General features: G+C 41.6%; 2 protein-coding genes across 4 annotated transcripts; one reads left to right on the forward strand and one right to left on the reverse strand.

Moving 5' to 3' along the window:
- Positions 1-297: 297 nt before the first annotated feature.
- Positions 298-16,057, reverse strand: rasip1 (Ras interacting protein 1). Of its 3 annotated transcripts, XM_042106878.1 has the most exons (18): positions 15,965-16,057; positions 14,040-15,050; positions 13,170-13,550; positions 11,991-12,137; positions 10,958-11,412; positions 9,887-10,147; positions 9,515-9,756; positions 9,203-9,361; positions 8,595-8,799; positions 5,301-5,599; positions 4,517-4,678; positions 3,465-3,505; positions 2,945-3,099; positions 2,433-2,545; positions 1,905-2,223; positions 1,614-1,777; positions 1,225-1,366; positions 298-1,148 (listed from the first exon to the last, which is right to left on the reverse strand). In XM_042106878.1, the coding sequence occupies exons 4-18, from the start codon at positions 12,110-12,112 to the stop codon at positions 970-972; spliced, it is 3,018 nt and encodes a 1,005-aa protein (XP_041962812.1). In that variant the 5' UTR covers positions 12,113-12,137; positions 13,170-13,550; positions 14,040-15,050; positions 15,965-16,057; the 3' UTR covers positions 298-969. The 3 variants fall into 3 exon arrangements, with proteins under 3 accessions (XP_041962812.1, XP_041962813.1, XP_041962814.1); XM_042106879.1 differs by lacking the exons at positions 14,040-15,050; positions 15,965-16,057 and having other exon boundaries at positions 11,991-12,112; positions 13,170-13,548; XM_042106880.1 differs by lacking the exons at positions 14,040-15,050; positions 15,965-16,057 and having other exon boundaries at positions 13,166-13,548.
- On the forward strand, positions 15,296-18,704 carry LOC121720600 (cytochrome c oxidase subunit 6B1). Its single transcript, XM_042106883.1, has 4 exons — positions 15,296-15,436; positions 16,069-16,197; positions 17,336-17,436; positions 18,458-18,704. The coding sequence occupies exons 2-4, from the start codon at positions 16,092-16,094 to the stop codon at positions 18,509-18,511; spliced, it is 261 nt and encodes an 86-aa protein (XP_041962817.1). The 5' UTR covers positions 15,296-15,436; positions 16,069-16,091; the 3' UTR covers positions 18,512-18,704.
- Positions 18,705-25,775: the final 7,071 nt, after the last annotated feature.

The raw sequence follows: 25,775 nt of genomic DNA on the forward strand, positions 1-25,775 counted from the left end.
GATAGGAGGAGAGCGCAAAACAGAGTGTGCTCATTAGGTCCCAGACTGCTATTCTTGGCAGAACAACAGTGGCTCTCATAAATTTAAAGTGAATAGATATACTTGCGAAAGATTTAAATAAATCAATGTCCATACACCGAACACTCACCAATGGCCATAGCATTCACGCCACCCAGTGTTTGTAAGGAGAATCACAGGGTTAAGTGTTGAAATGTATACTTGGCACAGTTGACAAAAACATGGTTTTTACCAAGGAATTCGGTTTGACATCAAATAAAATCTGATCAGTCAGTTGTCTTCCAAATCACAACTTTATTAATATTCTATGGGGTGTAATACATTGGTATAAAACATGGTTATACACAAAAGAACTTGAAGGAATATTGTCTGGTTATGATATGGTCATTTGGTTCACGTGGTTATTAATAAGAATTAATTTGCTCTAAATGAATGCTCAAAAAGAGTATCACTGGCAGATGATGCCATCTCCTGCTACCCAACTGAACATTATGCACATGGCATCCGATGTGACGTTCCATCTTTAGAACCATTATTCCACAACCTCTGGACTTTTCACAGATTAACAGTGATCCCACCATGTGTGTGTGTGTGTGTGTATGTGTGTGTGTGTGTTGTTATGATGAAGGTGTTCATCCTTACAGAAAGCCCCCTCTCATGTACACTGTAGATTGTTTTGTTCTTTTCGTTGTCTTCCACCTGGTCTCAACTTTTCAAGTCTCCATTGCATCCAGGCAACAGTTCAACTAAGATGAGTATCAGATGTCAGTTATAATGTGCTCTGATTAAACACTTCTCTGAATAGAAACAGATTTTTGCACTGCACCAGCAGATCTCCCCAGAGGACCAATTACAAAAGGAAGCCACAGGCCTTATCCCACCCTCAGCTTGAGCAATCTATATTCAAATAAGGTGTTCTGTTCAGTCCATACATCTGTCATAACCGTGTCACTACAGTCTGGTCCTCTGATTGGCTGGCAATTCATCCTGATCAAGCCCCCACAGGAAAGTACGCAGGCGTGTCATTTCCTTCTGCAGTTCAGGATTCGGGATGGGCTGGGAAAGATCCAGGCGTGGTGTCTCATTTGGGAGGATGAGTGGGGGATGATCCAGGAAGCTTTCGAAAATATCTAAGGGAATAAGTCAAATAATGTGAATGCTGGATAAGAGTCTCAAAGGTTGCTTGATGTGTGAGGGACCACGTACCTCCACTGAGTTCTGTACCGGGGGGTGGGGCCCAGGAAGCAGGTGGGGCGCGGGCAGGACCCAACTTGTAGTGGGTCAGGAGGTGATGGAGCTGGGTGGGGCTCAGCAAGGTATGGTCCTCCAGGAGGCTCGGCCATGAAGACTGATCAGAAGAGAGCCCATCAGACAGAGGAAAGATTTAAGACCAAAACCTTCACAAGGCCATCCATAAACATTATGGTGACAGTGAATGTTATGGTTTTAATATGTGATGCTGCCTTTCAGGGACACCACTGGTTTTTGAGACATGTGGTGATGTCTACACAGAGCATGAAGGTATATGTCAAATGACATGCCATGTTCATATACACAGCCCAGTCTGGACCAAGTCACAAATGTGCTAGTTTTACCTGGATCAGGCGTGTCTTGGGAACACAAAGGAAGTTCACTGTGACTGACAGTTTCTTAAGAAACTCAGAGGCAATGTCACCCAGACCAGCGCCTTGCAGCCAGTCCAGCACCAAGTCCAGATTGGTCCGAATCTGAACTGCTCTTGACCAAGAAAAGAGCCCATCTAACAAACAAGATCATAAAAAAAAAGTTTCAGATTTCATAAAAGACACATTTATACAGTGTTTAAAATTGTTGCAGTTCCTAATACTTTTGACTTTTCACTTTGTCTATGACAAGTGGCCGGGCACCTCTCTCCAGCAGGGTGTTGAGCAGGGAGGTGTTGGTGAAGAAGAAGAGGTAGCCAAAGGTCTGCGAGGTGAGCGGAGGAGAGAGGCAGGCGTCCCGCGTGAGCTGCAGAGAGCAGCGGTACACCTCCACCAGTCCAGCGACGGTGGGAGGCAGAGCGGACACGTCATCCTCGTCCTCCCTCTCTCCTCCTCCTCCTCCTCCACCCTCAGCTTCACCTTCACCACTCTTGCTCTCCTTTGTTCTGGCCGTCTCCTTCTCTTTCTCTCCTCGGGAGAAAGGGTTGGTCTCCAGCAAAGCTGGCAACAGGGTGTACAAGGTCTGGTGGAGTGATGAGAGAACACAAAGGAAAGAATGGCTTTGAAACACAATACGTAGTTACAGTAGGGTACACCAGAGCCTGTCCAAAAAACACATTTGTTTTGCGAATACAAATTAGCACACTATGTGGAGTGGTGAAATTTTGCGTATGGTAATTTCTTTTGCTTGTTTTTGCCTGCTCTCTACAGCAGGTACTTATGCATTCTCACCTTTGTCAGGTGATAAACACACTGTTGGAAAGTGTGCATGATGACATCATCGAGTTGTGTCAAGGCTTCAGAGCAAGTGTCCATGTCGGCTGTTAGAACAGGGTCACCTGGAGCTGCACGTCAGAGAATCAAAATATTTGGGAATATTATGCTAAGTATCTGAAGGTTAGTTGCCAGATTCCATGAACATTTTTAATCAAGCAGACTCATGTGTCATTTTCATTTAAATCTCACGATGTAAAATACACACAGTGCTAATGCAGACCGATTATTGATATCAAATAAACAGTCGGTAGCGTTTTTTGTTTGTATTCGCCAGTTACTTGTTTTGTCTAATGTTTAGGTGTAAAGTTCAAAGCAGAGGAGTATACAAGACGATAGGAACCAGGATAGACAAAACAATGGAAATGAGACAGAGAGTTTTGGGATAGCGAATGTTTTCATTGGGACATGATGTTTTGAATAAGCATGTTTTTTTTTGTTTGTTTTCTGAGGAAAAGGTCCATGCTCACCCTCAAACTCCCACTCTTTCTCCATTGCCTCGACCTTGACCTGAAAGAAGTTGAGGAGCTCAGTGGCGTTTGACATCCAGAACATCAGAGGGCGGAGGTCTGTTGCTAGCTGCTGCACACTGGGGGGGCTTAGGTCACCATTTGAATCTGTGGGGCTGGGATTTAACAACGCTCAAGGTCACATATTTGGTAAACTACCATACACATGTAATATAGGCTATATTACGTGTAATTAAGAATACCTAAACATTTCTTGTGCCTATGTTATATTTCATAGATTATACCCACACTAGAATTCTTCTCTTAAAATTAAGCAATGACAGCATGCTATTCTTGTTCTATAAAATCGATTATGGTATACAGCTTCATACAGAAATGAGAGGAAAACACAGATAGATCATGCAAACTTATGCTGTCTCCATCCAGAAAGCACATTATGTAAATTAAAAACTCTGAAACCAAAATGCAACTGAATACTATAAAAACTGTCAAGATTCAAGAACCACAAAAATGTTCTTACTTTTGTGTGGGATGCTTGTCCCCAAATTCTTTTATGTTGTCCTGAAAAGAGTAAAGAAATCAGGGAGAGGGGGGAGCGAGAGATTAGACCACATTCAGCTGAATGACGGAGGGAATGTCTGACTGATTCATCCGGACAATGACAGCACATTTTCCGAAGGAGTGGAAATGACATCAGTCTCTACCTCTGTTTACAAACTCAAGCAAAATTCCAGTGAAAACCCATTTGTCTGGAGCTACTGCTGATTCTAAAGCTGGATCTCAGAGCACAGCATTTACAGACAGCAGACCATTTCAGGGGGGCAAGAAAAACATCAACAGCTCATAAACGAATCCATCATCTGATCTAACATGTTTATGTAAACTCCAAACGGTTCTGTCTCCATTACATCTCCTGGCAACACATTGACAGCATTCCCTTTGCTCAACAAGGGAGTATTAAGAACATGTCTGCATACATATTTCAATAAATGTATTACTTGCAATCGCTTTGGCTTGTGCTACAAAACAAATTTCAGGGAGCACAAAAAACTGCAAAAATCACAAATCTGAATATGATCACATTTTCCTTAGACAAGGTCTTTGTCTTCTGTTCTGCTGCAACTACATTCTTACCAATTAGTGCCTTGTTTTTGTAAGAAAAGCAACTGTTTACCCTACAGTATGGTGAGATATTTTTGCACATGCACTGTAGTGCTGGAAAGCATCACATTTAGCCTCCTCTTAATGAATGGCGTTTTGAAAAAGACTGCTGTTAAAAACAAAAACAAAATGCCCACTTGACTTGACCATCAGCATGCAATGCTTCAGAGTTACATGAAATGTGGTCCAAGAGATGTTTAACCAGTACAGGCGTGTCTTTATGGGTGACCTTTGCCTTATTCCTATCTCATTTTCCACATAATTGCAGCTTTACCTGGCTCAATGATGGTCAAAGAATAACCACCTCTGCCAAATGTTTGAAGATATGCTTGTTTTCTTAAATTTGTTGTATTAAGTAATTAGAGATATCATGTTCCGGATCTACGGCGACATCCAAAAGTTTCCACTCACCCACACAATGCCTTTGATGTGGGTGGCCGCCTTTAATAACAGCTGGGGCGTGAGGGCAGGGTCCAGGTGTTTAGAGGCATAATCAATCATGACCGACAGGAGGTAGGCAGGAGCAAGAGCGCCACCTCCTGAGTCAGGGGAAGAGTTCTTAGAGATGATCTCCTGAAGGAAAAGGTTGGGCCCGAAAAGAGTTTGCTGTGACACATTATCCTTGACTGTTGCATTGAATATGTGCATCTTTCTGGTATTAGTGTACACCTGAATTTCCCCTGGGGATCAATAAAGTATCTATCTATCTATCTATCTATCTATCTATCTATCTATCTGGTTAACTCTCATTTTCTGTCTCAGATGCACTTCCAGTGTTTATCTGTGGTTAAATTACTGTATTTAATTCTGGTTAAATATTCTCATCCAAACCTGATCAAGCTTGCCTAATAGGAAGGTACAAGTGGAAAGGCCCTGCCTTTTTTTCAAACATGTCAAATGATTACAGAGTTTAATGTCAAGCAAGAACAGTTTTAGCTGCAGGTCTGATCTGAAACAGCCTTTTATCTTTTTATCAGCTGCAGCCTGCTAGCTATGCATGGCATGGATTTGGCAATGCCCTTTTAATTCAACACTCGTTCCTGTAATTCCCTGGAAATAACAGTCACCTAAAGTGATCACTGAAGGCATTCATTCTCATGTAACAATGCTCAGTTGTTTGGAGGGCTTATCAGTGCCAGTGTGAGCTGAAAGTAGGGCTCTTTCAGTAACAACGTTCACTTGTTTCGCCACTCACCTGTAGCAGTGCATCTGCATGTCTGGGCTGGAATCTCAGCAAGGCCTCGGCTGAGCCCAGATACTGCCTCAGCATTTCCTGTCGGTCCACCATGGCTCCAGGGCCGCAGGAAGCAGATGAGTCGGCTTGCCAGGGAAGGGGTAGAGCAAGTGGAGGGGCAGGGGTCACTCGAGGGTCACGGTACAGGAAGAGGAAGTGACCCCCGAGTCCCAACAGATCCCCTGGCTTCAGCACAGCTTCCCTGTACAGCGGCGCTCCATTGTGGGTGACAGCTCCTCCTCGGAAAGGACGCACCAGTGCTGAGAAGGTTCCAGAAAATATGAAGTGGGGAGTTAGTGCTGTTGCAGACTACATGACACACATTACATACCAACACACTTGCAGATAAGTGTGATATAACACCCACTATACAGTACAGTGGGGGAAATCTGTAATGAACATGTCAACGTTTTTTATTTCCAATGAGGCTATTCACATGAAATTTTCACCAGACATTTGTATTAACTCGACACATCCAAATCCACACATATAAAGAGATCCAAACATTAAAGTCCATAAATAAAGTTATGTGTAATAAAGTGGAATGACACAGGAAAAAAGTATTGAACGTGCCAACTGAAATTTCTTAAATATTTTGTGGAAAATACATTTTCTTGTATGAAGAAACTAATCAGTGACCGTATTCAGGTGTGATTTTGTGTCCATTCTTCTAAACAGTCTTTAAATCTTGAATATTCCAGGGGGCCCTCTTGTGAATCCTGATCTTTAGTTCCTTCCACAAATGTTTAAATGGATTTAGGTCAGGGCCTTGATTTCCTTCCTCTGAAACCAATTGAGAGTTTCCTTTGCTTTGGATCGTTGTCCTGCTGGAAGGTCTACTCACGTCTCACCCTTATCATCCTGGTGGATGGCTCCATTCATCATTCCTTCAAATGTATGAAGTCTGCTAGTACCATGAGATAAACCTCCAAACTTTGTGGTTGGTATGGTATTTTTAGGGTGATGTACAGTGTAATTTCTCCTCCAAACATGGTGTGTAGTATGACAGCCAAAAAGTTCAATTTTGCTCGTCTGACCAGACTACATTCTTTCAGTATTTCATAAGCTTGTCCAAAAGTTGTGTAGCAAACTTTAAATGGGCTTCAACATGTTTTTCTTCAGTAACAGACTCGTGCGGGGTAGAGGTGATGATTTTCATGACCTGATTTTCTCTGTAACAATTGTACCTGCTGCCTCCAAGACTTTTTGGAGCTTTCTACAAGTGGTCCTTCTTGGGCTACTCTTCTGACTATCCTTCTGACCCCTTGGACAGAAATCTTGCAAGGAGCACCTGTGCATGGGTGGTTGATAATGTAGTGATGTTCCCTCCACTTGCTGCTCACTGGAAGATTCTGAAGTTTTGAAATACACTGTACATCTGTAACCAACTAATAAGGTTGCGAAGGTCTTGGGGAGAGCTCTTTGCTTTTACCCATCAGGTGTTTCTTGTGTGTATTTGGTAACAATACCAAATACAAACTTTATAGCCCATCAATATGTTCTAACCCAGATTATATTAATTTGCACAGATAGGAGGTATTATTACTTTCTAACAACTTACACATTTCAGCTGGTTCCCTGGTTCCTTGCCATTCCTCGCCTTGGTATACTGCTTTTTCTTAGCGTGTTCAATACTTTTTTCCTGTGTCATTTCACTTTATAACACAAAACTTTACTTATGGACTTCAATGTTTGGATTTCTTTATGTGTGGATTTCCTGAGTTAATACTAATATTTGGTAAAAATTTCATGTGAATAGCCTCGATTGAAATTTGCTTCCTGAAACAAATGGTGACGCGTTCAATACCCCCCCCCCCCCCACCCCCTTACATACTGAATGACAGTTCTATCACAGTTCTATATTGATTCCCTGTCACTAATAAGCTACATTCACTATATCACACATATACCGGCACCTGGTCTGTGAGCCAATAAACAACGATTTTTCTAGTTGACCTGCATTTCTTACAGCTCTTCTGCACCCATACATTTTGATTTCTTTATTTAGATGCTTTTATCCAAAGTGAAGTAGTAGAAGAAGGAGGATGTAGAATGAAGTAGAACGAAGAAAGAAGGGAAGTCCATGGTATGTGCATGTTATGTGTGTTGAGTTGTTAGATGTGTTAGGAAAGGAGGTATTCTCGGAAGAGTTGGGTCCTCAAGAGCTTCTTGAATATAGGGAGAGACATCCCTGCTCTGGTAACACTTGGTAGGTCTTTCCACCAATAGGGAACATTAAATGAGAATAGTCTGGATTGAGTGTGTAGGGACAACAGTGCCAGACAATGTTCCTTGGAGGAATGCAGCGACCAAGGGGGAACATACGCCTTGATGAGAGCATTTCAAAAAGTAAGACCAGACACAGCAATCATTTTGTAGGCAAGCATTAGTAAGTTAAATTTGATGTGGGTGGCTAAGGATAGCCAGTGAAGCTGAATGAACAGCAGGGTAACGTGTGCCCTTTTGGGTTGATTGAAAACCAGACACGCCACTGTGTTCTGGATAATCTGTAGTAGTATCACAAGCTGGGAAGCCCATTAGAAAGCCATTACAGTTGTCAAAGTGAGAGATAACCATAGGATGTAACAAAACTAGGTGGCATGTTGGGTTAGGTGCGGCATCATTTTTCTTATATTGAATAGTGTGAAACGGCATGACAGAGCGACTAAGGTGACATAATCAGAGATAGTCAGCTGGTCATCAATAAAGACACCCAAGTTTCTTGTAACCTTGGAAGGCGCAAGAGTTAAGGAGTCCATGTGGACATGTCAGAGAGACAATCCAAGATCCGGGCCGAGGTAGGGAACGACAGAGTTGGATATCATCTGCCTAGCAGTGATATGAGAAGTCATGGGAGCAGATAATCGGGCCCAGTGAGGTGGTGTACTTGCCAAAGAGAATGGGCCCCAGCACTAAGCCTTGGGGCACCCCTGTGGTGAAGTAGTGAGATGCGGATGTTTGTCCTAGCCAAGACACATTGAACAATCGCCCAGTGATTCAAACCAGGAGTGTGCTTTCCCTGTGATGCCCATGTGAAAGTATGGTTAGTAGGATGCGGTTGTTGACTGTGTTGAAAGCAGCTGTTGGACTGAGCTGCTGCTCTGGCTGCCTTTAAGGCTTCTGTCACAGACAAAAGAGTAGTTTTTAGTGGAGTGGCAACCTTTAAAGCCGGATTGGATCAAGGAGGTCTACCTGTTTCTAAACCACGTAACTGTTAGCACAGTTTCGAGCAAGAATGCTATTTCTGTGTGTTACCTTGTCCACGAGGGTGCTCAGGTGCGGCAGAGTCTCTCCTGACCAGCAAATGTCGGACAAGGAGGTCAGGGGCCGAGAGGAATGTGTCCACTTTCAGGGGCCTCTTCCCCTTCCTCTCCCTCTCTCTGTCCTTCTCCCGCTCTCGCGGGGTTGGCTTCCTCCCAAAGACGTGTGTGTGCCCGGTCATTATGTACAAAACAAAGTCCTGAAAAAAATAACAAGGAGGAAAAACAGACACATAGATAGAGAGTTTAGAGATGGAGGTAGAGGAAGAGAGTCGTCTGTTATCTTGCCTGTAGCGGTTGCGGAAATCAGCAAATCTCCAATCTTAAGTTGAATAAAAATGCATGGAGATAAGGAATGAAGTGTGTTACAGTTTTTTACAATCGAATCGTGAGTGAGGTCATTGTGCATGGTGGCCAGGGATAGACACAGGCTCTCTGTGCTGTTGTGCTTGGGCATTGTGTGGCTCTATAGCTGTTTTGTGCTTTATGTTGAATGGAAGATTCTCTCAAAGGTAGGGAAACAGTGATGGTATGTGAAGATTAGAGGGATGCAGGTATGATGTAATGTGCCAAGTTTGATAGCGTCTCGGACGCAAGTCTAGCCTTGCTCTGGTCGTAGCCTTGCAGCAACAGGAAATACGGGCGGTCTGTGGGCGGGAGGATCAGACTCTGCGACATCACTTCCAGGTCACAGGCGGAGATATCCTCTTCCACGGTTCTGGTGCGCCTGTCCACCTCATTCCCCACCTTCGAACCCATGACCTTTTTAGATAGAGTTTGTATGGTCAGCATGGTGCAGCAAAGCCTTTCCTTTTCAAACAATTCTATTTTGGGAGATCCCAGAAACAAACATCCTATTTTTAACATAGAGAAAATACTCTAGTGATTTATTCCTTGTCGCTATGTTTCACCCACCTCTGAGGCCTCTGTAGCTATCATCATGCTCATAATGTTCTTCCTATCATTGGGTCCGGCACTGCTGTTTTGGGCATTGCTTGGTCTTCGAGGGTCATTCGTGGCATTGTTGCCTTGGCGACGTCTCAAGCTCAGATTCATGTCACTGATGCTTCTCCTAAGTTCCGAGTTGCGTCCGCGGTGGCCTCGTTCATTCTCCTCTGGTCCACCCCCAGAGGACATGCGGCTTCTCCTCCAGCGAACTAAACATGGATAGATAATACTGTTTATGGTGGTGGTATGAGTCAAAGCCTTTAAGTCATTTAAGTCAAAGCCTTTGTGTCATTTTACAGTACAGTACAGTAGGTGAGTGTAGACTCTGTAGTATCTTACCCTGAGAGTTCTCTCCATCTCGTTCTCTCTCCACTTCTCTATTCCTCTCCTCCCTTTCATAGTCTTCTCGTCGCTGGATTTCAAAGCGCCTCTCAAAGCCATCCTTTGGCCGCCACATGTCCACAAGGAGTAAGGGACATTCCCAGGGGGCCACACCCCTTCGACACTCGGTTTCCCATTGGAAGGTTCCATCTGGCTGGTGGATGGGCTTTCCAATGACATCACACAACAGGAAGTCCTCAGGGGAATGTTTCTGGAGAGCTGAACAGGTGTGAGAGGAAGCGAGACTATTCAGGCTTTCATTGAGGGACTTTCTTGTTGCCATTGTTCAATACTGTGTACAGCAAGTCAGCCAAGGACAACAACATAATGTCATAAACACCCCATTGAAGCAGCATAACAATGATGACACTGATCGCTCAATAATATTGCTAGACAAACATAGTCATACATTACAACTGAGTGTAAAGGCCCTTTCGCACTGTCGAGACCTTTTGCAGATACTAGAACATGTTCCTAGATCCCCTTTTTTTGCGCATTCAGATAGCATGGAACTGGAAATTAAAGAGTTCCTCTGCCACAGCTCCTATAACTATTTGAGCTACTACTTTGGGATAGGGTCTTTTCCCTGTGCAGGAACCATGAATGATGTGCGGCCAAGGCAGCAGAAGTGCCATTTTTAAAATCTAAAAGCTTCTGTTTAAATTTGCTTCCTGATGAACTTCTAGTATGTCAATAAACTTTAAACTACAGTAGCTAGTAACTAAATAGCAATGCTGTCAGTTTCATTACTTTATGTTCATGCAATAACTGGGCTACCTACTGTGTGCGAATGCAAATAGAATAAAAGCCCTAGGGAATTTCTAGGGGTAGCCTCTGCAGTTAGAACTGTGTTCTTAGAATTGTTGTGTCCAAATGCGAATTAAGGTGATTAGTTTGATTCTTATGTCCAATTATTCCAATATCCAATAGTGAGTTCAATAGTCAGTATGAACAAGAGTTGATTAGTGTGAACATTACCCTTCATCCGAACCATGTGGTTGTAGGAAGTGGGCAGCCTACTTGTCTTACCTGAGTCATCAATTTCAGTGTCCCTCTCTCTCTCAGTGTAGCGGGTAATGACCTGTGCAATAAGCTGCCTGGCAGTGGAGTGGATGTTGGCCAGTAGACTGCGATAGTTGGCACCACTGGACAGAGCGTCCCCGTAGATCTTAATGAGTCCAGGAGCAGTGGACGTGGCCGGGGGTAAGTAGTGATGGGTGGAGGGGGCGGCAGAATGTGCCCACAGCTCCCTCTCGCGGTCCCCTACAGCCCGGTCCCGGTCGCTGTTGGAGCGTCCCCTCAGGAAGAGGTGGGACAGGCGCTTGGTGCGGGACTGAGGGGCAGCAGGACGGGGCCTCATGAATGCGGGGGAAGGAGACGGGCACGGGGAGGGGGCAGCCAGGGAGGGCGTGGAGACGGACAGGGCAGAGGAGGGAATAGAGGAAGCCTCATGGAGGGAGGCAGCGTCCGAGCTAGTGTTGGATCTGGAAGAGCAACACAAAGAGGATGGCATTAAGATACACACAAACACACACACACACACACACACACACACACACACACACACATGCACACAAACATACACATGCAGGGAGTTTCACTCAGTGTTACATTTCCTGAGCTTTGTATTACAGGCATACTAAGACGCTCACATTAACATCTACATACAGTGCTCAACCCATTCAAACCCTTTATTTACTGGTATCCCCGTCAGTATCACTCTCAATCGGCTGTGTCATGTTTCTTTATTTGATTGGAAAACACTCTAATCAAATTTCGCCACTACACTCTGACATAGGTACTTTGGCAAATGTAATTGCTACATACGCACAAGGTTTGGTAAATGAGTTATCAATGAAATTCTACAATCTCATTCGAATTCTATGACGCCCTGTGAACAAACTTAATGCATTTCGTGGACGTTAAGTATTTTTTTAGTGTAACTCTGTTTGTAGAATACCCAGGCATTCTTATGGAAATGTCCGATATTTTTCAATGAAAACATGCAGATGTCTGTGGGTGTGGTGTGTTAGGGAACAGAGGGGACATTGAGAAGACTGACTTGACTGACGCAGCGCTAGGCCAGCGGGCTCCCAGTTTGGCAAAGTGTTTACGGGGAGAATTTATCCACAGGCCCACTGGGAAATGGAGCTTCCTGAAACGCGGGCTGCCAGATTCTTCCATCTGAAAGAGAAGGGGGGAACAGGGGCTGATGTGGAGGGGCGGGAGGAAAGGAGGGGTAGATACATAGCAACAGAAATGTCGTATTCAGTCTTGGATATTGTGGTTGAAGGCCGGCTCCCCAAACTTAGAAGTTGTATTGCCCTTGTGTCTGTCCTGAATCTCATTCAGTTCAATCCAATTATATTTCTCTCTCCAATCAGTTTTCGAGAATTGAATCATAGTTATGATGTCAGTCAGGAAGACCGAAAGAAAATGTAATTCTGAGTCATCAGGACACCAGGGCAAGGTTGTGTTCTGTCTCTCTCCACGCAAGTCAGCTATGACTAACATCTCACAAGAGACAAATCTTTCGCATTTAGTGACAAATGCATATTACTGAGAGGATTGCAAAAATTTGTTTCTGCAGCAAATAATTAAAAACAGTCCCTCTGGCTGTGGAAAGGCTGGGCTAAACAAAGTCTCCCAGGTCACATAGACGTCATGTGAGTTTACCCAGGGTGGATGAGAGGAATATCTATCAACTAGCGGTGCAGTCCACAGGGCTGAAATTTTGCTGATGTATTTTGTTTGTTTAAATCTGAGCACAAACCATACAATTCTACTTGCATATTGTAGTAATATTTCATGTTATTTTTCAATCCACACCCTCACACTGTCCCTCTCTGGCCCCAAGTCTGAGGGGAAATCCCAAAACAGAGCAAGCCACAGGTCATGCTGTCTCTCCCTGCTTCAGCGAAGTGAGCATCATATTTTTAACTCACTTAAAGTCTTATTCAGCACTTTGTACAAGAGATCTCAGCCTCTTACTCTTTTAACCCGGCCTCTCTGTTATTATCAAGGTTCACGTGGTAAAGGTCAAAATACAAAAGTTATATCAATACACACAGACCATACAGCATGATGATAATTGATACAGTCGAGGCAAATATAGTGCAGAAGCCAGAATCAACAACATAAAACATTTTGTTTCAGAATACAGAGGGTAAAGCGCTTACAATATAAATATCAAATTACACACTGACTTATTACTATGGCAAATCTTGTCAGACTCACTTACAGTAACTTCTTGTTTTTTCAGTTGCTGCTCTTCTGCACAGATGTGTCTGGTATTCCAGCTTTCTCAAGTCGTTTCACAATCTACTGTATATTACTTCTTCTTTCTCCAGAATCAGGATTATATTCCATTGTGAAAATCATGGCCCGTCAATTGCATGACTTTTTCTCATCTATACCTCAGTGTATAACCTTTTCTGAATTTTTTACATTGCGATCATCTTCTGCTGTCCTTTCTTCACCAGCCTCTTCTAACAACTTAACTTTCTTTTGCCTTCTCCCACTTTTTCTTTCTCTCTCTCACTCTGTGTCTATAGATAGAGAAGCAAACCCATTGTTCTTAGTGACAGAATTTCCTTCCTTCTCACTGGACAACACCTATATCCTGAGAGAGAGAGGGAGAGAGAAAAAGGGAGAGAGAGGACTGGAGAGTTGACTAAAATGGGAGACAGCGTATGTTGCCGTACACACTACAACCCCTAATCACTGTTGTACATTTATACCTATATACGAACACAGATAATGAAAGTCGAAGTTAATCTGATGTGTATTGTTCAGAACAGATGGTCAGATTGCCTAATACTGAACAACAAAGGAAATTTGGATACACAAAAGGGGGTAAGGATGAGAAGAGGCCTATTAACTGGGACAGACATTTAATTAACAAAGAGTAATGCGCTTTAGATTCATTGACCAAATGAGTGGCTATGGGAATAACTGTACATGGGAATTTTAAGGTGAGACTCCTCTGCCTTTTGTGCAAATGACAGATGACACAGTAGTACACTAATGTACTAAGTACACTAATGATGCTATGAGAGGTTGTAATAGCATGGTACAATAATAAAGTGTTCACTAGTTTAGAAGTACTGACAAGGAAAAGGAAGACAACATGGCTGGACAGGAAGTTGCACTTAGAGGGACATCTGTGACCTTTGACCCCATCTACAACAGGAAGATTGTAACAGGAAATAAGAAAGAAGAGAAACACTTCCCTGTGAAAGAAATAAAATGTGGCACAGTTTATTCACAATTATGCCTAAACAAATCACAAAACATGTATCCCCTTGGTTATTGCTTCTCTACTGTTGCATAGCAATAAATGGCTATGACTGTGTGGATCTGTCCATCTTTCTCTCTGTCATTCCACCCTCTCCCCTTTTTTTATGAAGTAATTTTGCCTCGCCTTTGTCACTTGGAGGTACCTTACCCTGGGAGTTGGACTTCCCAAACTGCTTCTTCCAAACTGCTTTGTTTCTAAACTTACTGTTCAAAAGAAATTCAAAATTCACTTATTTTTGCGTTCAGACAATATTCAAAGTGAATAATTTCAATTTCAACTTCAAGTTGCAACTTGCCTGTAGATTCTCACACAAATAAATGGTACCATAAGGCTGAATGCTCCTTTGCATCAGATGTCTTCTTTCTGTTTCGTTTTTGCAAACATACGAAAGCTCCATATGGCTCCAAGTGTTACAGAAGATTTTCACAGAGTGATTGTCCAGCAAAACATTTGCTCCAGTAAATCTGTGCGGAAGCTGTCCAGCTGGGGCTCTGTATAGTCACCCATGTCGGTCCCTCATTTCCTGGAGCCACACTTCAAAAGCAGGAACTATTTGAATTGTAATTCATTCATCCATTAATCATTCTAGCCAATCAATTTTATATATTTGGGGGCCAGTTACTGTTACATTTATGGATTTTCATAAAACCTCATATAGGCTCCTTACACATTTTTAGTCTATCCTTTAGGCCTACCAAGAGTGTTGAGAGGAAATGGTCTCTCAGCTGAAGTAGAAAAATGGGTTCCTTTGGTGACAGAGAGGGACAAATATAGAACAAACTCAGTTCTGTCCATCCTGTTGATTTCACAGTAAAGGTGGAGCTGTGGGAGAGAAAACAATAACATAAAGACATCCATAAAATCTTTCAAGCAAGGTTTCTTCCTTGGCCTTCTTTTTGGTTACTGTCCACTTTTAACAAAAATGGTGGCTGTCAAACAATATGTGTGTGTGTTTGTTTGTTTAGCCTTAAAAAGGAAACCTCTCTAAATTACGATGTCACACCAAGCACCTTGCCACAACCACACACTGAGCCCCTCGAACTTGCCCGTGATGTGCCTGAAGATTTGCCACATACGCAAGCGTCCCCGCCCAACTTCACATCAGCTCCTTTACGTACGGCTACGTCGGCATCCCATAAACCTTTGCGTTGCATTGCGCTAACTTCTTCACGAGACGACATTTGGAGAAGAGAGGACACATCCTGAAGGTTGACCACAATCTTTTACATTTTTTACAATAATCTGTCGCGTTTGAAAATGAGATGTCTGAATCAGTAAGGAACACTTGCTGGGAGTGTTACAGATATGGCTAGTATTGAATTAAACTATCTGAATGTACAAAGTCAATGTTTTCGCCGAGCCTAGCTAACCGGTTAGCTGTAGAAATAAGCTAGTTCTCCAGTAGATAAACTGGACTCCGCTAAGTGCTTGTTAGCTTGCTAACAAGGTTATCGAAGGTCCTTGTTCACTCAAATCAGGCAGTCTGACAACTATGTCAATTTCTGTTTAGAAAGAGAGAATGTTACCGAGCACTTCTGTCCTATTCATTACATCATTGGTTGGTAAACTAAAATAACTCGTTTTCACCCGTCAAATAAATAACGCAGCTTGCTAGCTGACTAGCTAGCCTACTGTCAGTGATGCTGGGCACTGGTTCAGGGTGGTTGTTATGCTATCCGGTATGTTGGAAACAAGCCATTTGTAGATGGCTCTTAACGTTAGTTCGTGGTACTCACCCAGCTGACATTGCTATTTAAACATCTGACTTCATTTTTTTAAATTTGACTAACTTCACAGACCATGTTTGCATAGTGAATGAACGGCTTGTTTATGCTTGCAGTGTGAATCAACAAGGCATCAAATATGGCCGAGCACATCGAAGAGAAGATCAAGAACTACAGGACGGCACCCTTTGATGCCCGCTTCCCCAACACCAACCAGACACGAAACTGCTACCAGAATTATCTTGGTAAATAAGTTTGTAGGTTACATGCATGATACACAATCCTATTGTCTCCACGGAGTTCTTGTATTTCACAACCAGAAGAGGTCTGGAGAAAGTTGTTGAATAGGATGGCCCACTTTTTGTGACTCTTAAGACATAAGATATTATCTGATGATCTTAAGACATGTCATTCCCTTTCTTTCCCTTCCATTAAAGCCATCATACGTTGCTGGTCATAAATCAAGGCTTATAGATTATCAGTCAGGTCTTGTGTTCACCAACTTGTGCAAACATTTTACATTTCTGTTTGTGCTGACAACTAAGATAATAGATGAGAAGAATGAGAGAGGTGCATTTGCACCATGCTTGTCAGTTAAATGAGAAATCCGGTGGTTTTTCACATACTGTAGATCTCCGTTTCTAGGTAAAACTGCTTGTTTTCCAGGGGTTTTTGTACCAACAGTACTTGGTGACCTCGAGAAACGGAGATCTACGTGAAAAAACGCCGGATTTCTCCTTTAAATTAATTGATCGGGTGTCTGAAGTATGTGACTACCAAACAGCCAGGTTCAAATTGCAAGCGCAATATTCTTATGTTAAAGTTTAAACATCCATGATCAAACTAATTATTGTGAAGTGGTACATTAAAAATGAAATTAAAATGGCTATACGAGTTGGCTTTATATACTTCAACGCATTTCTAAATCTAACTTCAATTCAACTGAAAAAGGGAAAAGTCATGACTCATGATGGTGATGTGTGTGCTGTCACGTCCTAATGCAAAATCCTTTTGAGATTGATTTCAGTGTCATCCTCACTCTTTTTGTAAAAGCACACTAAAAAATTAGAGTACACTATTAATCACTGGAAAGAAAAAAACATTTGGTTTATTCACTTTGTTTGATGCTGTGAATGAATATTGAATGGAATGCATAAGCAACGCAAGTCCTATAAATCCAGTCTAATCCCCTGTGGACAGTGTATCCCTCCCCAACCCTTCACTGCTTACAAGGACATGGACATAATTACTTCGTCATTACAATTAAACATTAGAGTTTGCTGAATTTGTCTCTGGCTGTGATATTCATTTGCACTGCTGATGGGATGGAAGGAGATTCAGATGGTCTTACTTGATGCCCTGTTCCCTGTTTCTCCCTCTCAGATTTCCACAGGTGTAACAAGGCTCTGTCAGACAAAGGCCAAGACACAGCTCCATGTGGCTGGTACCAGAGGGTCTACAAGAGTCTGTGCCCCTTGAGCTGGGTAAGATGGTCTTATTTATGTCACTTGAGATGTCACTCACAATAGGTCAGCCCCTGGAACCGCCCTTGTGTAAATTAAACTAATTCCATTATACGATTCAGGTGAGAAGCTAGGCCTGTATATTGAGTTGCCTAGTAATATGTTAAATGGATAGGTGATGGCTTGCTCTTTGGTGGAAATACCTGTGACTCTTCACTCTTGTTAATGCCTGCGAATGACTGCAAGTTTGCAACAAGAGGCACCACACTGGTTAAATAAATCACTGCTGGTGATATGGTTCATTAACACCACAGTGAAGCTGGCTCCCAGTCAGCTATGAAGTGTGCCTGTAAAGCAGCCAAGAGTTTTGCACTGACAGGTTTTGTCAGCTCGGGCTCACAACATGTGCCCACAGCACTGCATTCAGCACAGTATTCCTTTGTGTGCCCTGTTTTCCACCAATGTGCTTAATGATTTACGTCATTAGTAGTTAATTATATTCCCATCTCCTTGCTGGCTGTCTTGAAAAGGCCCTCAAAAGCTGCATTATTGTTGGTATTGAAGTTAGGGTTAGTTTTTTGAGCGTATTAACCAACCTATATTTACTTATGATGGGATCCATGCACAGCTGATGGCAAGGTTATAGTTTTTTGACTAGGCTTGGGGCTGTGTGCTTGCTTAGTTCTCCATTTCATCATTTACACAAGGTAAAACTGGGCTTTAAAAGACAAACGCTTGCTGTGCTTTTGGCAAGTGCCATGCTAATTAGAGCTCTCCTAAATTTTCTTTCTCTAAAGATGTTGGAGAAGGCATAGTTTAAGGGGGGAGAGCGGGGAGTAGTTTAATAGAGATTTGGGTTCTTTGATCGCTTGTGCTGAATTGCACTCTTTCTTCAAAGGATACACTCCAGAGCTCACAGTCTCAGGGAGTACAGTGCGGTCTGCGATTTAAAGAGCCATCAAGAAGCATCCATAGTGTAGCCCGAGGCTACTGCGGTTCTTACACGGTGCCACATAGCAACCTATTATGTTCTCTCTTTCAGGTTGAGAAATGGGATGGGCAGATTGAAGACGGAAGCTTCCCTGGAAAAATCTAACCGGACCATTTATTTCTCCCATATTGAGTACCTCATGATGTTTTAACCATGTGACACTCTTAACGTTTTTCGTTTTGGTTACAAGTGGGAGCCCCTTTAATACCATATTAGGGCCTCACACTGTTCTAAATTGCATTGTCTCTTCGCTGACTTACATGTTGGTTACTTAAATAAAGACGCACAATTTACCTTCCTCCTGTAATGAAGTTTCCCTTTATTGGTAAGGACATTGAGTGAATGAATTTGATCATTTTTCCCCCCTCCCCCATCATGAGAATGAAAGGCATTCTCAGAAATGCAATTTGATTATTTGAATCCATATAACGAGTCACCCATAGCAAGAAATGTATATGAAGATCATCCACTGGTTACATCAATATCACAGAGTGATGATTCATGAAGCATCTGCTGAATCATCGTTATGATTTATTTTGACTTTGACCTTGACTTTGTTGTACTTGCCCCTCTTAAATGCGAGTGACACGTTTGAATTAATTTCCTAGACCTGTGACAAATTGTACAGTCATGAAGGCATCCAATAAATAGAGGCATCCAATAAATACATTTTGCTAAAAGATTAGTGTAGCATGGCCTCGACATAATTAAGTTTACAGTTTGATGTCAAGCAAGCAACCTTTTCTTTGTGGATTGAGTGGTATGCAAAATGAGTGTTCTTATTTTCACTGCAGTATCTGAAAGATACTGACCTTTCTACAATTAAGAAAATAGTCCTATTAATAAGTAGTCCTACTATTAATAAATGGCTCCCAGATTAATGCGTACAGCAGCATGTGGCTGAATTACAAAATTGGATGTTAAAATGAACGTAACATCTGAAACTGATGAACCATATAATGTCATTTGTGCACTGACTTGTGTGTTTTTAATTGCTCTGTAACATTGTGCCATGATCAAAAGCATTTTTAACATCATTGTTTTTAAATAGCTACATTTTTCCTCTTTTTGCTTGGATAAATAAGTAAGCAATGTAAAAAAAATTTTTAAAACGTTTGTGTAGAGCATTAGGCTATGCAGTTGGAATAGTACATAGGGATGGGTCTACAGGCCTCTGAGACCCAAAGTAGGCTACCTCAGAGTGGTCCTCTTATCCAGAGCACATAGTGGGCTCTGCATACTATTAAGTTTAAGGCCCTCTAATATCCATAGCTCTCTGCAGGATTGTATATTTCAGCCAACATGAACTCATTTGAAATGCTAGAACAAAAGGGGTTTTGATCAATGCATGAACTGCTGTACAGGCAAAAAGGCCATGAGCATCTGAAATGACAATGGCAGTTGCCACAGTAGTTTACCCAGAGTTCCTTTATAATTTAATCTATAAGGAACTTGAACATGCCTTTGTGCTTTGGTAAACACTAACTGTAAAGTCTGTAATTGTTGATTTGGGTAATTTTAGGGAAACCTGAGGGGCAGATCTTTAACAGCCTGCTTTGAGAAGGAAGTTTTGCCAAACAGGAAGAGGAAATGGGTCACTGTATCATCAGTCATCACATCTGGCAGCTGCACAACAGTGCTTGTGTACTGCGAAAGGATATGTGAGAAATAAGCATATAAATAAGCAGTCTGGCGAATGTATGAGAAAGATCTATGTTTTATGCTGCTCCTTAACTTAAAGAAATCATAAATCAACAAAGTTGAACTCTCATTGGAGCTTAACAGCCAAAAAAATTGGCTGGTCCTTCATAATGTTTTCATGTCATATACACTACATAAATTGCACCATAAAGATAATAGCTATATTTAGAATGACAAATGTCACTCTTTTAACCAAGTTCAACACATAGCTGTCAGATAACAGCACAGTGCCACCCTGTGAGCACAAGTGGTACTTTCTCAGCATGTCCAAATCCACTTTCAACTGCATTGGAGCATATGGGGGTGCTCACTCAGGGACGTAAAGAAAAAGATTTTTTTCTCTGAGGTTCTCTAGCTCAGAATGAACCTATTAAATGAACATGTTTTAGACCAGGCTGCTATTACTGTGTGGTTATTAAATATAGGAAATAAAGTTCAAGACATACTTTGATGCAAGTGGTCTGTTCACAATGGTTTTTTAATGCTTTGATGGTCCACTTTTGGCCAATTATAACTACAGTTTAGTAGACCACTTACAGTACATGTTAAATTTACATTTCAGCTCCTTACATGTTCCTCTGTGTATCTGATTCGGGATACTTACAAATTCACCTTTGGCCATGTGCATGTCTCAGTCTTTGTATCAAATCAAATCAAATCTACTTTATTTCTATAGCACATTTCATGTGACGAGCACAGACTCAACGTGCTCCAAAAGAAAGGGAATAACACAACAAACTTGACATGACCAGATAAGGAGGCAGGGAATTCCAGAGAGTGGGGGCATACTGATCAAAGGTACATGTGCTGAATTTGAGTTCATTCTGGGTATTGCAAGGAGAGCTTTACCTGGATCTTAGGGATCAAACTGGTGTATATGCATTGAGCTTGTCAGAAATGTAGGAGGGAGCTACAGCCATCAATGATTTATAAACAATCAGAATTGTTTTACCAGGAGCCAATGGAGTGATTTTAATACTGGAGTCATCCAAGTTTTGCATAGGAAGAAACATATATATATATACAGTTATGTGCAGAATAATAGCAGTGTGTTTTTAAAAATTGAATAAAGCTCAGAATCCTTAGAATAGCTGCTAATTCCATATAATCAATGCATCACTGCACATTCAATTTCAAATCAAAACATGACCAAAATTGATCAAGTTTGTGTTATACAGTACCTTTACAGAAAGTGAAGAAAAAAGAATGCTAGGCTGTTAAAAAAAATTAGCAGTGTTTGCATTTTTCTTTACAAACTCAAACATTGTATTAACTGAAAAATGTCTCAAGATGTTGCTTTACTTTGAATCACTGCACTAATATCTATTACCATTATTTCTGAGAATTGCTTCACATCTGTGTTGCATGGAGTCGTCCAACTACTGGCACCTGTGAACAGGTATTCCAGCCCAGGACGATTAAACTACATTCCACAATTCCTCTGCATTTCTGGGTTTTGCCTCAGAAACAGCATTTTTCATGTCACCCCACAAGTTTTCTATAGGATTGAGGTCTGGGGATCGGGCTGGCCTATCCTGACGAGCCAGACCCACATCAAGATGTAGGGTCTGGGAACTTACCATTGGTAGGCTACTGCTCAATCCGAGGGGCGGGATAAACGGTTATCTTTCAAATTTCCTCAGCACACAATAGGATAGCTCTACAACTCATGAGTCCCATGCATTTTCACACCTGTGGAGCTAGTTGGCTAGTTGATTAAACTTTTGCCAAATTAAAAGGAAATTCACGCGGAACCGTCGCCAACTATACATGATGTGATTGGCCTGATAGAAGTTTCATTTTTCCAGCTTGCAAGCCAACAGAGAGTTGCTAGACTACCCTGGCTGCAAATTACATTTGCTGCCGCTAGGGTGTGTCTAGATTTCTAGGCTAGGGCTGGCCACTCCATAACGTCAATCTTGTTAGTCTGGAACAGTGGTGGAGGAAGTACTGAAACTCAGTAGCCTACTTAAGTAAAAGTACAAATACACAGAGAAATATTTACTTTAGTAAAAGTAAAAGTACCACAATGACAACCCTACCTAAGTAAAAGTAAAAAGTACCTGCTTTTAAATGTACTTTAAGTATTAAAAGTAAAAGTATTTGCATAATGATAAAGTAAAAGTACCACAATGACAACCCTACTTAACCCGTTTAATCCCAAATTTTTCCCAGACTTGAATATATCAAAATCATGTGTCTTGAGTAACCCTTTGAAGTAATTAATTACTATTTTTTTTACATTTTCCTGAAAAAGTGGGTGAAAAGGAGTCTTTTATGCTTGGTCACAATTGTGACCGTTGGGAAACAACATAGTCCGATTTTAGGGATTTTCACACATTTCATTGTGCAATCATCTAATTTTCAATAAATTCCAGTCAGAGATGATAAGGGGACATTGTCCCAGGTCTGTTCTTTACTTTTAATTTTACATAGATTTTTACATAGAAAAGGCATTATATCACACTATTATGACTATAGTGTAAACAACACCACCCTACAATACAACAGCAACCACAAATGTTGTAGTGATGTTGTTTGTTTGTTTATTATTGTATTATTTAATTTTATAATTAATTATTTAATTAGTTAATTAATTAATCAATTAATTACACAACAGATTGTCCTGCAAGTCTACTATTAATTGCCTTTCCATTGGACCAGCAATTGGTCTCCTTTGCTCAGTGGTATTGTTAAGGTCACTAAATGAAGTGAACCTATGTTACCTGGTCCCTATGCTCCAAAGGCCTTATATTCATAAGGCCCTATATTCCCAGTGTCCTATGTATCCTGGAACCTATGCTCATTTGGGTACCTATTATGTGCTTTATAAAGCTGGAGGACCCTGGAAACATACAATGCTTGACCTGGGGAACACAGGACCTCTGTCCATGATCCCATCACATATAAACCTGAGGAGCATAGGAGCCTGCTCTGACCTCAGTTATTGGCCTAATCTAGTGTCAGAGGGGTGTGATATCCACTATATTGCTAAATTTGATTAATTGTACCACTGAATTAAGTAAGGTTCTAAATGCATATACAACAGCATTACCATATGAGCCTGTCTGGCATCAAACACACACACAAGTGGAGAGGTGTGTTTTGGTGAGTGCTGTTAAACATATTTTCATCACATCATGCAACTAAGTAACTTGCCATCTTCATAAGGCCCTATATTCCCAGTGTCCTATGTATCCTGGGACCTATGCTCATTTGGGTACCTATTATGTGCTTTATAAAGCTGGAGGACCCTGGAAACATACAATGCTTGACCTGGGGAACACAGGACCTCTGTTGCTCGGTTGTTCATATCTACTGCAAGTCTCTGCATAAATTCAGCCAATATGCCTTCAACAGGCTGACTGGCAAGTTGATTATACCCCCCACCACCTTGTTTATATGTGACATTATGTACAGTAATATAATAGTCAATAAGTATAATGATTTACTGTTTTTGAGGTGTGATTGTAAAATCTGGGCAGTCAGTTAGATCTGATATGTGCAGGAAGTGACTGAAAGTGAAATTAAAATTAAGAACAGCATAGAAAATCAGCTATTACAATAGCTATGTATAATAGTGTGGTATAATGGATTTTCTATGTAAAAATTGGCACACTTAGAATATAATAGAGAATTTCAGAGGCCATGTTGAGAAAAGCCATGTTATACAAATTTAAAAGTAAAGAACAGACCTGGGACAATGTCCCCATATCATCTCTGAATGGAATTTAGTGGAAATTAGATGATTGTACAATGAGATGTGTGAAAATCCCTAAAATCGGACTATGTTGTTTCCCAACGGTCACAATTGAGACCGTCATCATGTTCACGCATGCTATGAGAACGCTGAACAAAGTTTGCATATTTTAATTGCATCCCTCCATACTAGACACCTTAAAGATGATGTGTACCAAAACTCTTTGTCCTATGTTTACATAAACATACTTTTCTAAGCTTTAGTTTGGGAGCTTTTGGGTGGACATTTTCTGGTCAGGGTGCAACCAAAACATAAGCAGCTCTGGCCATGTGACAAATTACACTACACATTTAACACTGCACATATTTAACTGAGACCCTTTCAGGTTTCTATTTTTGGGAGAAATGAATTGATAATTCATCCAGTAACAGTTTTAAAGGCACAAGAGCAAGATTTTTTTGTACAGTCACAATTGTGACTGTTGGGATTAAACGGGTTAAGTAAAAGTAAAAAGTACCTGCTTTTAAATGTACTTTAAGTATTAAAAGTAAAAGTATTTGCATAATGATTTATTCTCTTAATATCTATATTCTAAAAGAAAAATCAGTATGGGCTGTGGCATTTTAATTCAGCTAGTTTTAGGTTATAGCCTACTCGACTAGATAGTTTTAAGCTAATGCAATTGTGCTTACCATCTGTGGCCCAATTTACATTCTGTCCTACAATTCTAGAGACTGTAATTCTGGTTATCTACAAGGGTGATCTGCTGAGTAAAATATCATTCAGCAAAACACGAGAGCCTGAAGTTTAACGGGGTAGACAAGGGAAACGTCGGGTGGATCGTAATGCCAATTCTGCTGATTGAACAGAAAAGTTGCTGAGAAAGGTGTCTTTATGATTAGGTTCAGTTTCACTTGCGCAGACGCACATAGACATTGAATGAGCGCTCACATTACTACCTCCAAGTGTAGGCTATGCATCTTTATTTGATCACACACAATTAATACATATTTCCTAATCTGGAAATTGTAATGAGCACTGCATTACTCAGCGTTTCCGTGGCACACATAGAAAAGGCAGCGCTGTGCTATCTATAGCACTTTAAGATTTGCATCGCCGGTTCGAGTCCGGCCTGATGCACCGGCCGCCGTTACGGCCGTTTCCGCGATCTCACACTGTTTTACGCGACACCGCCCGCTGGTCATCGCGTTGCCGGTCGGCAGCGACATCTTATGAAACCAAGTAGCCTACCTGACTGTTTGTAACTGTTTGCGTCCTGTTTTTTGTGCTTTTTTACTGAGGGCAATCATATTAATCATTGATATCAATTGCAACACCCAGAGGAATAAAAATCAATTTTACAAAATAGGGGGATGCCTGCGAGCGGCGGACTTTGACCTACACACGCAGTAGCCTGCGTCAAGAGACTCTGATCATGTATATAATGAGCACTGCATTAATCGTCTCCGTGGCACACATAGAAAAGGCAGCCCTGTGCTATATAGCACTTTAAGAATTGCATCGCTGTTTCGAATCCGGCCTGATGCACCGGCCGCCGTTACGGCCGTTTTCCCCGCGATCTCACGTAGTTTTACGCGACGCCGCCCACTGGTCATCTCGTTCCCGATGGCACGCGACATCTTATGAAGCCAAGAACCTGACTGTTTGTAACTGTTTGCGTCCTGTTTTTTTGTGCTTTTTTACTGAGGGCAATCATATTAATCATTGATATCAATTGCAACACCCAGAGGAATAAAAATCAATTTTACAAAATAGGGGGATGCCACGAGCGGCGGACTTTGACCTACACCACAGTAGCCGGCGTCACAAGACTTATCATGTAGGCTACGTTTTTTTCGGCCAGCGGTTCTATAATATAGTAACCTAGTTTACCATTCATTTGTGCCGCAAATGATCAGACGTGTGACATGAAGCATGGGCAGCCTGTAACTTCGCTGATCCGCGGAT

Source organism: Alosa sapidissima, chromosome 10 (assembly GCF_018492685.1).
Source record: "Alosa sapidissima isolate fAloSap1 chromosome 10, fAloSap1.pri, whole genome shotgun sequence".
Classification (NCBI taxonomy): Eukaryota; Metazoa; Chordata; class Actinopteri; order Clupeiformes; family Clupeidae; genus Alosa; species Alosa sapidissima.